General features: G+C 32.7%; 2 protein-coding genes and 1 long non-coding RNA gene across 3 annotated transcripts in view; 2 read left to right on the top strand and 1 right to left on the bottom strand.

Moving 5' to 3' along the window:
* LOC126740541 (uncharacterized) overlaps positions 1-7,389 on the top strand; it is a 104,541-nt gene extending 97,152 nt beyond the window's left edge. The window contains exon 9 of the mRNA XM_050446618.1: positions 4,974-7,389. Coding sequence (XP_050302575.1) covers positions 4,974-5,008 — 35 coding nt within the window. The 3' untranslated portion in view covers positions 5,009-7,389. The remainder of the gene's footprint in view (positions 1-4,973) is intronic.
* LOC126740542 (uncharacterized) overlaps positions 1-8,830 on the bottom strand; it is a 43,209-nt gene extending 34,379 nt beyond the window's left edge. Inside the window, exons 1-2 of the mRNA XM_050446623.1 lie at positions 8,619-8,830; positions 8,166-8,506 (exon numbers count right to left, since the gene is read on the bottom strand). Coding sequence (XP_050302580.1) covers positions 8,166-8,477 — 312 coding nt within the window. The 5' untranslated portion in view covers positions 8,478-8,506; positions 8,619-8,830. The remainder of the gene's footprint in view (positions 1-8,165; positions 8,507-8,618) is intronic.
* A 1,564-nt stretch (positions 8,831-10,394) lies between these two features.
* On the top strand, positions 10,395-13,435 carry LOC126740546 (uncharacterized). Its single transcript, XR_007661938.1, has 2 exons — positions 10,395-11,887; positions 11,947-13,435. It is a non-coding gene; the product is annotated as an uncharacterized LOC126740546 (long non-coding RNA).
* The last annotated feature ends 358 nt before the right edge of the window (positions 13,436-13,793 follow it).

Genomic DNA, 13,793 nt, shown 5'->3' with positions numbered 1-13,793 from the left:
CCAAATTCAGCTCCCAAGTAACACAGGATAATTAAGTAAACGTTTATTTTTGGTTTACACCAGGGGTTCATTTTTGGTTGAACTTCAACTACAATCATCGAATCAAAATGTCCGAGTGATATACGTTGAGAAGTTGAATATTATTTTTGTCTTATTCACGTTTAACAAGAAAGTTTATTACATATTAATCATACACAATTATTATTTCATAAAAAATAAACGTACATCGTATTTTGTTGTAAGACGTTTACAGAATGGATAATAAGCTTTTAAACGAATATATTTACCATCAACAAAACGTTGAATAATTAGTTATAGAAAACCAGTATAAAATTAAAAAACCGGCTGTCCAGAAACTCTATCAACAAACTTCACATTTATCGTAAATATTTTTTAATAAAAAAAAAAGTACGTCAGTGCATTTTTTCAATATAAATTTTATTTATTTTAGAAAACTCCTTGTTTAATTTTAAGCAGATTTGTATATCTTATTTGGTATTATTATTGTTTCATACACGTTAATGCATTTCCAATTTCTTTGCGTATGATATTCCATTATTACCCTATAAGATATACGTGTATAAAAAGTGTATTGTATGCTACACAGTGATATATATGATATCGAGGTCATTTTATCACATATTGGAGATATAGTGATCGAGTTTAAAGACTAGACATGTAAATCCCTTGTCAATTTTTTTAAATGTCAAAATTTTCTCCTTTTTGTAAACAAAATCGTATCTAATATACGTTTAATAAATATACCTTGACCATATACGGTTAATAAATATACCAATAATTTTAATTAAAAAAAAAAACTGTACCTAGATAATGAAAAGTTGTCTAGAACCAAAAAAAAATTAAATTTCTTTAAAACTTATTAACTTATATTAAAAAACTAAATTTCCACTTATTTGTGATAAAAAGTGGCACAACTGCTGCAAATTTTCATAGCTATACGCCATGCTTTCTATAGAAATAAAATTGGGTTTGTCACATTTTACTAGAAAACCTTAAGGTTATGTGAGAAAAGTGTAGATTTTTTTATCATCTATAATTTTCTTAAAAAGCGTTTTTCTCTCAGGCAATTATTTCCTGCCAAAAAAAACGTTTTTTGTTAACCTTACCCTTAACCCCCCACCCACCCCCAACAGCTTACCAGTAAAACATTCTTCTGCAAAATCACTGTTTTATCAAATAATACACATGAATTAAATTATTTATTTAAATTTGATATAGTTATAAATATGTACATTGATAAATATTTATTACAAAAACAATGCTATTAGATTAGATATTATGGACAAAAAACAATGATTTTGCACAGGAATTTATTACTGGTAAAGTATGTGGGGTGGGTGGGGGGTGTAAGGGTAGTGTTTATGTAAAACAGTTTTTTTTTGTACAAGACAAAAATTATTTTTTAATAAAACTATTCTTAGCCCCCCACCCACCCCACATACTTTACCAGTAAGAAATTATTTTAAAAAATCACTGTTTTTCAAAATAATACGCATGCATAACAGCTGGTTTTGTCATTAATATTAATCTAATAACACAGTTTTTTTTAATTTAAATTTAATATAATTATATATATGTATATTAATAAATATTTTATATAAAAACAGTGATTTTTCCAAAGAATTTCTTACTGGTATAGTATGTGGGATGGGTGGGGGGTTAAGGGTAGTTTTATTAAAAAACGGTTTTTGTCTTTTACAAAAAAAAAACTTGAATATTATGAAATGCGATTTTATACTTTGTTTATTTAATGGTTCAAACTGGATAAGAAAAAGTATAATTTTCAAACTATTCAGGTCACAATGGAGACCTTAGACGAGTATGAGTCAATTGTACCTGTTAATATTTTTCTCTTTTTTGACACTTAAACTAGTCTCGAATTTCAAAAATCATTGACGATCGTAATGAAATTAATAAAATTGTATTCAGAGTAGTAGTTCTTTTTTTTTTTAAGTACCATAAGTTTAATTATAGACTGGGCCTTATTCTTCAGAACTTAAGAAATTCAAATTATTGTATGCGATATTAGTAAATTTACGTAATAAAAGACATTTTTCAATATTATTATAAAGTACGTACGACATCGTCTTAAAATGTTTCGCACGAATTGAGAACACTTCCAAGGTAAAAATGACCAGAGTGGTTTATTTGAAAATATTATGCGGTAAATAAAAATAAACGTCACGTACATACGTTATTTGGGGTAAATACGAAATACTCTTTACAAATTTCTAAATGCAAGATTCTAAGCGACGAAAGCTTTATAGTTTCTTTTCCTATATGATTTATTTAAAAAAGTAGTCCATTTTTCTCAAAGAGACCTCTTAATAATAAAAATTCAGGGATTGGAGGGACACAAAGTCAATGGTCTCAAATTATGTTTATTTTTTAGGAAACACGTGTAATCGCTTTTTAAAAAAATAAACATAATTTGAGACCATTGACTTTGTGTCCCTCCAGTCCCTGAATTTTTTCTATACGATTTATGTAGGTGGAAACGTTGCCATTAAAAAAAAAACACATGTTCTATACAAAGATTGTCCTTCCCAGTGCAAATATCAACCAACAAGAGATTGACAACCTTTCGTATGTTAATATGTGCTTTGTCTTGTGCGATCTGAAGGAAATAATTATCCTTAGGTAGAAACATTTGATAATAAGAGAGTATAACACTCCTGTCACCGCACCCTATTTATACGATTGAACGTAATTTATTGTAAGGTGTATCAATAATAAAATAGTTATCTTAAATAGCTTCCTCTTTTATAAAGTATATTGTATACAGGTTGGAGAATCGATCATTACGCATAGAGCGGTGCTTAAAGGCAAAATATGGCTATACTACTCTCGTGTTACGTCGTTGTTTTTTAGTACGATCCTTACCGTTGCCATGATTTTGATTTTATGCATGTAACTACTACTTAATATTATAAGAGTATTTTATAATAGTGGTAATATAGCTTTTCTAATTTACAGTGTAATGACTGCTAATTATTAAAACATTCTGAGACTGAAAAGCATGTTACGCTTTACATAGAGCACCAGTGGCAAACAATCCCAATGCATTTAATAAATCTACTAAAAAACAACGCCGTAGCACAAAGAGTAGTATAGCTATATTTTGCCTTTAAGCACCGTTCTATGCATAATATTCGATTCCCCAACCTGTGTACAATATACCTTGTAAAAGAAGAAGCTTGGTGATTGCCAAGCAAATGAAACGATTAATTGACTTAATAAAAAGTGATAAATTTATCATTGGATTATAGATCAGTCTTCAGGTAATAATTCGTGTAGCAAGTATTTTATTTACTAGTGAAAATGTGTATTAAGTAGAAAATTTTTACGTAAAAAAATCAGACTTTATTGGCTTTCCTTCAGATGGAGCTAGTAATATGGTTGGAGCTAAAAATTCAGTAATAAGTCGATTGCTAGAAAACATTTAACCATGCAATGTTTATGACATAGCTTTCATCTGTGTGCATCATATGCAAACCACCAGATGCTAAAGACATGTTTTTTAATTAATTAAAATATAATTCTTTTTACGCTTATTTTTTAAAATGGAAGAATATAAGGAATTTCAGGTATTTGCAAATCTAAGATTTTACATCCTAGCTAGACCCGTTGGTTATCTCTGAAAAGCACAGTTAGAAGGCTTTAAAATTGTACTTCATAGATCAGATATCTATATATCTATCAACAACAAATATTGACCAAATTGAAAAAGTTCAAAAAAGATTTGCCGGGTATCTCCATGTTAGAAAGCACAATGAATTTCCTTATAATATGATCTCATATACGAGTATGCTTTTATGATGGAATCTTATATGGATATGGATATGGATGATATGGATGGAATCTTTATTTTATGACTTTTATGATGGAATCTCTTTTGGATAAGAGAAAACAGGGGCGGATCCAAGGGAGGGAAATCAAGAAAATTTCCCTCCTCCCCCCCAAAAACTTTTCGATTTGTACATTTTTATATCGATCAATTTGCAAAAAAAAATTGATGCAACTCGATCATTTAAAACATTCAATTCTTTCCACTCACACTTTTCACTGCTTTTTTAAATGATTAAACTGAATAATGTCACCTAAGAGTGATCAGCAAATTATTTTCACAATCCCCAGTATGACATTAATCATTTTCTTGACAAGAATTATGCTACAGAAAAACAAAGGAATAGAGAAATATATTCGCGCTTCGCAGTGGCAACACTTTTTTCCGGCAGGCAAAATGTGTCGTTCCGTGGTCATAGAGATGATGGGCCAATGAAACCAGACGAGCCTCCAATGAAGAATGAGGGGAACTTTCATGCTTCAACACTGAGGTTGATAATTAATGCAGGTGATACAATTCTAAAGAACGCATCTTCTAGAGCTACTTATATAATATGCAAGAAAAGCAAAAATCAATTGATCGAGTGCTGCAAAGCTGAAATAAAAGAGAAAATTTTGAACAAAGTAACCCAGGCGAAGTTTTACTCACTTGTTTCGACGAATCTCCAGATCTTTCAGGAAAAGTCCAGGTACTCCATTTTTCATTCATGAAATTAAAAAGTTAGGAATCCAAAGGGCCTAAATCACTTCTCCACGTCCACCAAATAGATGCTCAAGCTATCAATGATATTGCGGTTGGTTTTTTTTTGTAGTGGTTTTTTAATTTTGTCTTCAATTCTTGCTTTAATACGCTTTTGTACGGACGTTACAATTTATCGACCAATCCTATTGCAAATATTATTGTCTGTTTTATGACAAATCGTCAACAATCAATTTTTTCATATCGGAATATAAAGTTTTTTGTATTAATTATTTGTCCATCTACTGTGAACGCTTTTACACAATTTGTTGAGCTGACTATCACACTTTGTAGGACATTATTCACTTTTGCCGTGTACATTTCCAAATTCATCAATAAAAATGTTGAGTACATTGTATTGTTGCAGGTGAGCCTTATTCTACGATATGTTGGTTCAACTGAAAACGGACCAAGCATCAGAGAAGATTTCATGACATTTATTGATGCTTTTGGTGAACTGTCAAAGAATAATTTAATTCTGCAAAAAGTAGTGACTCTGACGACTTGGAAGAAGAAACTGAAGTACTCTCTACTAAAAACGCTCAAGAAGACAGCCAACCTGATGTGGAATTATCATTTACTGGGATTGCTCTCGGGAAAATCGTCCTCGCAGAAATTAATCTCAATTCAAAACATCACGTTGCAATAGGAACTGATGCGTGTGCTGTGATGCTATTAGATCGTGGAGCTGTTAACGAAATCCGGAAAGAAGCGGAAAACGCTGTAGTAACACCCTGTTATTCTCACAAACTAAACAGCACCATATTTAAATCTACCAAAATTCGAGTGATTAAATTGGTATGCAGCACTATACGTGAGGTTAACAAGTTCTTCAAGAAGTCCTTTCCTAAACGTACGACGGCATTGGCAAAGAAACTTGGAGAACACCTGGTACAGTTATGCGAAACAATGATGCTGTTGTTCAATTTGCCTCCAAAATGTCCTTGATTCTAGAAGCTTTGACAAAAATCAGTGAGTGGAAATACAAGGAAAGCCACAGTCCTAATAGCAGCTTTATGCAAATTCGAATTTATTGCTTCTGTCTTTGTGACACTTTATCATTGACTCCTTCACTCAGCGTACTGCTTCAGAAAGAGTCCATCGATAATGCAGAAGCATCAATGATGATAGATACGCTGCTTACGACGTTTCAAGATCGGAGAGAAAAAGCTGATGCAAATTTCAGAAGTATTTATTCAGATGCGAAAAAACTAGCACAAAAACTGGATGGTTCCTGAACAAAAACCGAGAACTTGTGGCCAACGAACGTAACGCAATAATTACAGCGTTAGCAGTTGCGAAGATTACTACAGGGTCTCGGTATACATTACTTTGTTGGATACCATCTGCGAAGATCTCAAGACTGGTTTTTCGAAAGAAGTTCTAGACGGTTTTTCAATTGAGTATGCTGCTGCCTACGAAAGTATGTGAGCTCAATCCAACTGAAAGCGAAAATCTTATCAGCTGTATGACAGAAAGATTCAAAGGACTCATAACTGATGATAACATCGTGCAGCGTTTTAAGTTCAAAACCACTGGCAGTACAAGAGAAAGACTTCAGCCAATCCACTTCCAACTACTGCATTACAAGCTTTGGAGAACTGTTGAAATATTCCCGACTATCAATGCTTATCTTCGTATATTTTGCACACTGCCTGCGACAAATGCAAGCTCCGAGCGCTCTTTTCTCTCTCTTCGCTGCTTGAAAACATGATGAGCTACAAGAAAGACTGATTGGATTGGCTTTGCTATGTACATACACCAAGACATTGAAGTCAGTCCTGAAGAAGTCATTGAACGATTCGCAAAACTGGGGCCTCGTCGTTTTGTTCTATGAAATAATTTTTCTGTAACATTTGCATACGGATTGGAGCAGGGAAAAAAGTGCGGTTTTTATGGATCTAGCAAAGGCCTTCGACACTATACCCCATTATAAGTTACTTCATGTTCTTGACAGATATGAAATTAGGGGTGTAGTATTGGGGCTCTTTAACAATGATCTACAAGAAAAGAAGCTAATGGTAAAAATTAGAGATTCCCTGAGTGACCCTAGCACTGTGCAAATTGGAGTGCCCCAAGGCACAGTGCTGGGCCCCGTACTCTTTATTTTATATATAAACTCCCTTTTATCCTTGCATATAGATGGCATGGCACTATCTTACCTAGATGACACAGTTCTTGTATTTAAGGATGTTACTTGGAATCTTGTAAGAACGAACCTCATAAATGGCACGAGGAATGTAAAGATGTGGTTAAACAAATATAAATTGTCCCTAAATATCTTAAAAACTGTTTATGTCGACTAACAGATGCAAATCGGCCAAATTTTAAGGAAATAGTTATTGATGAACAACAAAACTTTATTATAAAAGAAGTAGAAAGCACTAAACATCTAGGTATAATAATATTAGACAAAAAAATTAATATGGACACCACACATTCAAAACTTAACATCTAAGTAAACTCAAAAGCTTAATTCATAAATTTTTCTTTATTAGAAATATATGTATATCTACGACACCCGACGCAGATTAAAAAAATGAATATATGAGTGCCATCAATGGAATTGTTAACCTTTTAAATCAAGCTCGTTTGAAAGTAAATTGTAGTGTAAGAAAATTGGTGAGCTATTTACTTAGTATATGCCTTACGAATAGTTCATGGACAAATAAGAATATGTCTATACAACGAGTCTGACTGCTTAAGTTGTTTTATGCGAATAATAATCCAAAATGATTTATTTTTTCAGGAATTTTAATTACAAAATAAACAATTAATATGCCTTTCTGAAGTTTCTAATCATATACGAGATCTAGAGGCTGCACTAGACTTTAAATTAACTTTCGAAATTCATATTGATTTAATAGCATTAGACACCTCTAGATTATTATATTTTTTCGGTACATTTATTTGTAGAAAAGTCGGTGGCATTAATTATAAGCCCTAGGCACGGAGGCATGGTTTGGAAAGCATTTAAAACAAATTATTAGATTCCTTCCTCTTTAAAGCCAATTAAGTGATATATAAATGTATTTTATTTTTTAGATTTGTTAGTGGTCAACTGAAAATTCCGCTAATTTTATCACTATTCAATTTTAACATTCCTCAAACTAAGGAAATATTTTTTATTCCTTTTAAGAAGGTGAATTCTGTATATTTTAAATATAAGGATTTAGATTTTTTTTGTGTATCATCAAACTCTTTTAAGAATTCCTTAAAAAGAACACTAGAATAATTTTTTTTCTAATTAAGTTGGATTACTTGAGTTTTGACTTTATATGAGTCACAGAAGAAAAACAATTTTTTTTTTACTTAAATTTAATTAAAAAATGCGATGATTTTAAATTAAGATTTAAAATTCTATTTTCGTAATAGCAATCATCAGTAAAGCAAATTTAATGATTTAATGAATAACTACACACTATAATAGTGTTAGTTTATATTGTGGATACCGTTTGGGGTTTTATACCAAGATAATAAATGGGGTAGTTACAGGGTTACTGTACCTACCAAAATTATAAAATTATTATTATAAATAAATAAATAATATTATACTCACATTACTTAGACTGGCCTTATAAGCGATGACATAAACTCCAAAAAGTACCATTATAAACCCAAATAAAAATTGAAGAACTCCCAACAACATTAACACCCTATTGGGAGTCATCAGTTTTTCTTTCGTGGTAGCTACGGAACCAGTCGTAGACCCTTGAGGTGTTTTACAGATCAAACGATCTGTAGAATGTTTCGTGCTGAACATTGAGGACATCGGTTGTTTTGGCGATCCAATGGGCGGCAAATCATCCTGGTTGGTTTCACAGGGTGGCGGAGGTATTTTCGGTTCCTGATTGGCGGTTGATGGGTCCATGGGCAAAGCAGAGCGTTATCATCCAAGTTCTTTTTTAAGAAGAATATACACATCGTTAATTAAAGGAGCTAATTAAGTAATATTAAGTTCGGTGTTTTCCGGAATACATTTAATAATAATGATTCAACAAAATGGGCTTACCAAAACAACACACTCGATGAGGTATTTTGTTCACTTTTATCTTAATTCCGAGTCAGCACTGTTTGTACGAAAACAACAAATTTTATCGCATCGGATAATGTGCTACAATAACTTTCCGGGTCCGCGGCTCGATCGCGTTACTCGCGACTCGAATAAAATATAAAGATCTTGCACGGCAATAATCAAGAAGTGAAAGCAACAATAAGGGGCTTGGATGGAATTATGAGGATTGAAAGGTTGTCGGTGTCGCTGATAACCACCACATTAATAGAACTCGTAGGTTGATCACGTTTTCTGCTTTGAAGCACGTGAGGGATACATGTATTCCTCTTCTCTTAAAACTCTATTTCAATAATAAGGAGGCAGCATGCACTAAGTAAAAAAATCGTGTGTCAGGGCCTAAATTCTTTAGAGGGCTTATTATATTACTTCCAGTTTTGATTTTAATAAACGTACATCTTGTCAGGATGTATTACAGCAATAAACTTGTAAAAAGTAGCAAAATGTCCGAAAAAGTCAAGATTTCTTCTATAATATGCTCGGTATCATTCTAAAATTATGTTTTTCTAGTTCAATGAATTCAATCACCGACGAATACACCCATTGTATAATAATTATTCTTTTATTTTTAAATTGCGACCCAGTTATAGGTCTTAGGTGAGCCAATCTCGACTTTTTATTATAAAAATGTAAACACGTAAATTATTCTTCTAGTTTTCAAGTAGTTTATCTTGTTGAGGACCCCATTTTGGCCCCAATTTAGGTTATATATTATTGTACATCCGTCAAAGCAATTGCATGCTTTGACTGTCAGTATTAAATATACGCGCGTCGTGACATTTGATTCAGTTTTTAATTATTTAGTCAATTTTTACCTTGAAAACAATGAATCGTTAGTCGAGGCGAATTAGGCCCAAAATTATAATTTCGTCTGATTTAGGTGTCATATCAAAAGTGTTTTGGTGTTGATCATAGAACCAATCTCTTTCTTCTTGTAGTTTTGTTGTACCTATCAGAGGCATAAGCATAGTAATAGTCTGTCGTTGACATAGTAGATGTCTAATATATTCTTCTTATACTTCTCGTTCATAAGTAGACCCACTTGTGAGGCTGCTCCAACCTCTTTTCATCTTCTACTGTAGATATTACTCTGCTATTTTTAAATTTCCTGTGCCTTTCTTTTTCGTCTCAGACAATGCGCAATAATATCTATTTTTTAATGGTTCTTCAACTCTATTATTACTTCTTGATCTTTTTTCTATATTAGTGATGTGACATTGCATGTGGCTATTCCTAGTTGTTCTCGTTTCCAAAATCGTTTTTTTCTTAATCTTGCTGGGTCATTATAATTTTATCTATCCTATCCGACGCTACTGCTACTTCTGTGAGCACTTTTGTACATTATTTTTAAATTATGATCTAAGTTCAGGCAGTTATAACTTGTAAGAAAATATGGAAAATAGAAGAGGAAGAATTAGTTAATTCGTCGAGGCAGTTGAAATTGGATTCTTTCTACTCTATAGAGTTTCACAATCCCAAATTGACTGAAATGTTTTCTTTTTCAACTGCCTGTGAGAAATAACTAATGATCTTAGTCCAGGGACTTATAACCTGGAAGAAAATATGAAATAGAGAAGAGGAAGAATTAGTTAATTCGTCCAGGCAGTTGAACCTGGGTTCTTTGCACCCTATGGAGTTCCACACTCCCAAATTGACTGAAATGTTTCATTTTTCAACTGCCTGGGAGAAATAAATAATGATCTTAGTCCAGGGACTTATAACCTGGAAGAAAATATGGAAAAGCTCAGAGAAAAAATTAGTTAATTCGACCAGGCAGGCGTCCAAACTGGATTCTTTCCTCCTTATGGAGCTCCACACTCCTAGATTGACTGAAATGTTTCCTTTTTCAACTGCCTGGATTTTGTACATATGTTTAGGCAAAAAAAACTTTTTTTTATATTATTGGAAATTCTCTTTTTTTTGTGACTTATATAACGTCCACGTGGACTATTAAGCTAATTGGGGTTACTATAACAGAACATTTATTATAATATAAAATTATCGGGCAATTGCGATACTCTCTACTCTTAAGTAATATAACGAATGCTACCCAGGAGATCTCTGATACTTTGAATCTTCGTGTACAAATGAATGGCTCCGCCGAACAACGTTGCAAGTGAAAAAAACTTATTTTTTCAGAAATTCAAAAAAACACTGATTGTTCAATGAAATTGATTTCTAATTTACAATTTCTTATTATAAACGAGGCTTTGTTATTGAATGAAATCACCTATAAGAGAAAATATTATTATACTATCATATCTTACTGAGATATTGACATTTTAAAAGTATTTTTTCGGGTACAACGTTGTAAGCGACGGCGCTTGCAACGTTGTTCTTTGAACAAGACGTATAATACTGAATTTAATGGGGCTGATTCAATAATGTAAGTAGGTAGTTTTCAAATATGATCTTTAATAATAACGAATACAAAAAACTTAAGTTTTCTTATTGTTCAACCTAAATATTTTCATAAAAAGGCACATATTCTGGCGGAATGTATTTGCACATATCCAAACAAGTCCTTTTTCTTTGCCGCTTTGATCGGGAGTCTATCCTTGTATAAAGGTGGGAACCGAGAAACTTTTACTGGGGGCATACTTCTCTTCCCTGGCCCCTTTACTTTTTTTGCTAATAAGTGCGAAGTACATGTTTGAAGGACGTTGTGTGATTCGATTTATACAAAACGGATGAGAGTCCAAAAATTCCCCACTCTTAAAAATTTTGTAGAAAAATGTATAGTAAATGTAAATGAATTTTGTAGAATTTTGTCTTAAAAATTTTATGCTAGTAAATTCGGGCGTCAACAGGAAGCAGTTTGCTTTTGCTTTTAAGTGCGGTAATGTGACTCACGAGTTTTTGTCTGCTTCACGTGTTTTTCACGGAATTTTTAAGATGGCTGAGTGTGAATCTTCAAGCGTTACTAAAAAAAGGCCAAAATTAGGTCGCGTTTTGACTCGTCAAAAAAACTAAGATTGCAAACACATGAAACTGGTAGCAGTTGTAATTGTTCAAGGTTAAAATGTTTTGAAGTAATTGGTGTTTAAGACCGTTTGGCGATTATTAAAAACTTTAACGAAATAAAATCCTATAATGAGCAGACCTTATACTTGGCAGGTCTCATTTCGCATGAGCCAGTTAAAAGACGGCGCCAAAGAAAAGCGAACGATGAAGATGTAGTTTATCACTCATTCTCCTACAAATATAAGGTAAGTTGTATTATTGTTCTAGCTCATTACTTGTTTTACAGTAGTTAATTTCTTTCAAGGTTCGAGTAATGCGAGATAATGGAGCCAAAGAGATTCCTGTTTGCTACAAGGCAATGCTGTCGTTACATGGAATATCAGCGAAGCGCATTCAAAACATCCAGCAAAAGCTTGTTAAAGACGGACATGTTGGTGAAGATGGTCGTGGTCGACATTCCAATCGACCAAACAAGTTACACCAAGAAACCACTAATGCTGTCTTTGCTCATATTCAATCATTTAAAGGTAGACAGTCACACTATAGCCTTCACAAGTCGAAAAAATCGTACCTACTAGTGGAGTTAAACGTTAAGAAAATGTTCCAAATGTTTAAGGAATTACATCCGACTAAATCAATTTCATGTGTCATATCGTTCTATCTTTGTAAATAAATTTAATATTAGTTTCGGTTACCCGCGCAGTGATACATGCAGCAGTTGCGATGAATATAAAGCAAAAATTGCAGATCCTTCACAGGTTTCAAACCTTGCTACATTACATGTGACAAATCAACTTCACCTTAAGAAGGCAGAGGCTTTTTATCAAAGAAAACGATCCGAACGCAAAAGAGCTCAACAACACCGCTATATTGAAGCCATTGCTATGGATTATCAAAAAAACTTGCCTCTGCTAAACATTAGCACTAATGACGTATACTACAAACGACAGTTATCGTTCTACTTATTTAATATTCACGTTTTAGCCAGTGGTGAGGCATTTTTTTATACGTACACAGAAACCGCCGCAAAAAAAGGAGCAGACGAAGTTGCTTCTATGCTGTTTAATTACATACTCAATGAATTGAATCCCGTTCAAAAGTTCAAGAACTTGTGATTTTTTGTGATTCGTGTTGTGGATAGAATAAAAATTATACTTTGTTTCGAATGCTTCATTATGTTGTAACATAAAGTAGGCCGACTTCAGTGTATAAAAATGGTTTTTCCAATTAGAGGACATAGCTACATGGAATGTGATCGTAATATGGGCTTAATCAATTCCAAAGCTTTTGTCGAACTTCCTTTCGGTTAGAATGATCACATTCGAAATGCCCGCGTTAAACCAAGTCCCTTTAAAGTAGTTAGCTGTGAAGATCAAGAGATTTTTCGAAGCTGGACTGATCATTTAACAAACTATTATGTAACAAAATGTCCCTTTGAAACCCGCCCAATCAGAGAACTGCTCATAAAAAAAGAAGAGCCCAGAATGATCGATCATCGTGATTCGTACAATGGAGGCTTTATTTCAAGCGTCGTAGTGCCTACAAAAAAAAAAGGAAACTACCAAAAAAGGAAAAGCAGCCAAAGGCAAATTAAAAAATGCAGACAATATAGTTGGTATATTAGATCTACCTTCAGGACAATTTGAACTTCCAAATTTCAAATATGAAAACAGGATCCCATCAATGCTAAGAAATACTAAAACCTGCAGGATTTAAAACGTTTTTGTAGTGTCGAAGCTCAAATTTACTTTGAAAATTTAAATGTAACTGAATAAAAAATTTTTGGACCTTCATCTTTTTTTTCCTGATTTTGTGTACGTAACCATAATGAAATTTTTTTCTAGATGCTTATGTTAAAAAATTAGTAGTTTTAAACTCTTTTAGTAAAAACATATACACAAGCCTACCTTTTAAAAAAAAAATCTTCCAAAAAGAGTTAAGCTATAAGAAAATACAAGGTTTTTAAATTTAAAATCTGTTTTACACAAAACTTTGGATTTGTGACCCTCATCCTTTTTCGTCTGTAGTCTTCAAATATTAAATCCTCTTCAATTGAGTTATTTATTATTTACATCACACAAGCTGTTATATGACTCAAGTCAACCAATAGTTAAGAAGAGAATTTCCACTTAATTCTATGGAAATAGTAAA

The sequence above is a fragment of the Anthonomus grandis genome, chromosome 9, assembly GCF_022605725.1.
Source record: "Anthonomus grandis grandis chromosome 9, icAntGran1.3, whole genome shotgun sequence".
Classification (NCBI taxonomy): domain Eukaryota; kingdom Metazoa; phylum Arthropoda; class Insecta; order Coleoptera; family Curculionidae; genus Anthonomus; species Anthonomus grandis.
This window is presented reverse-complemented; position numbering and strand designations above follow the sequence as displayed.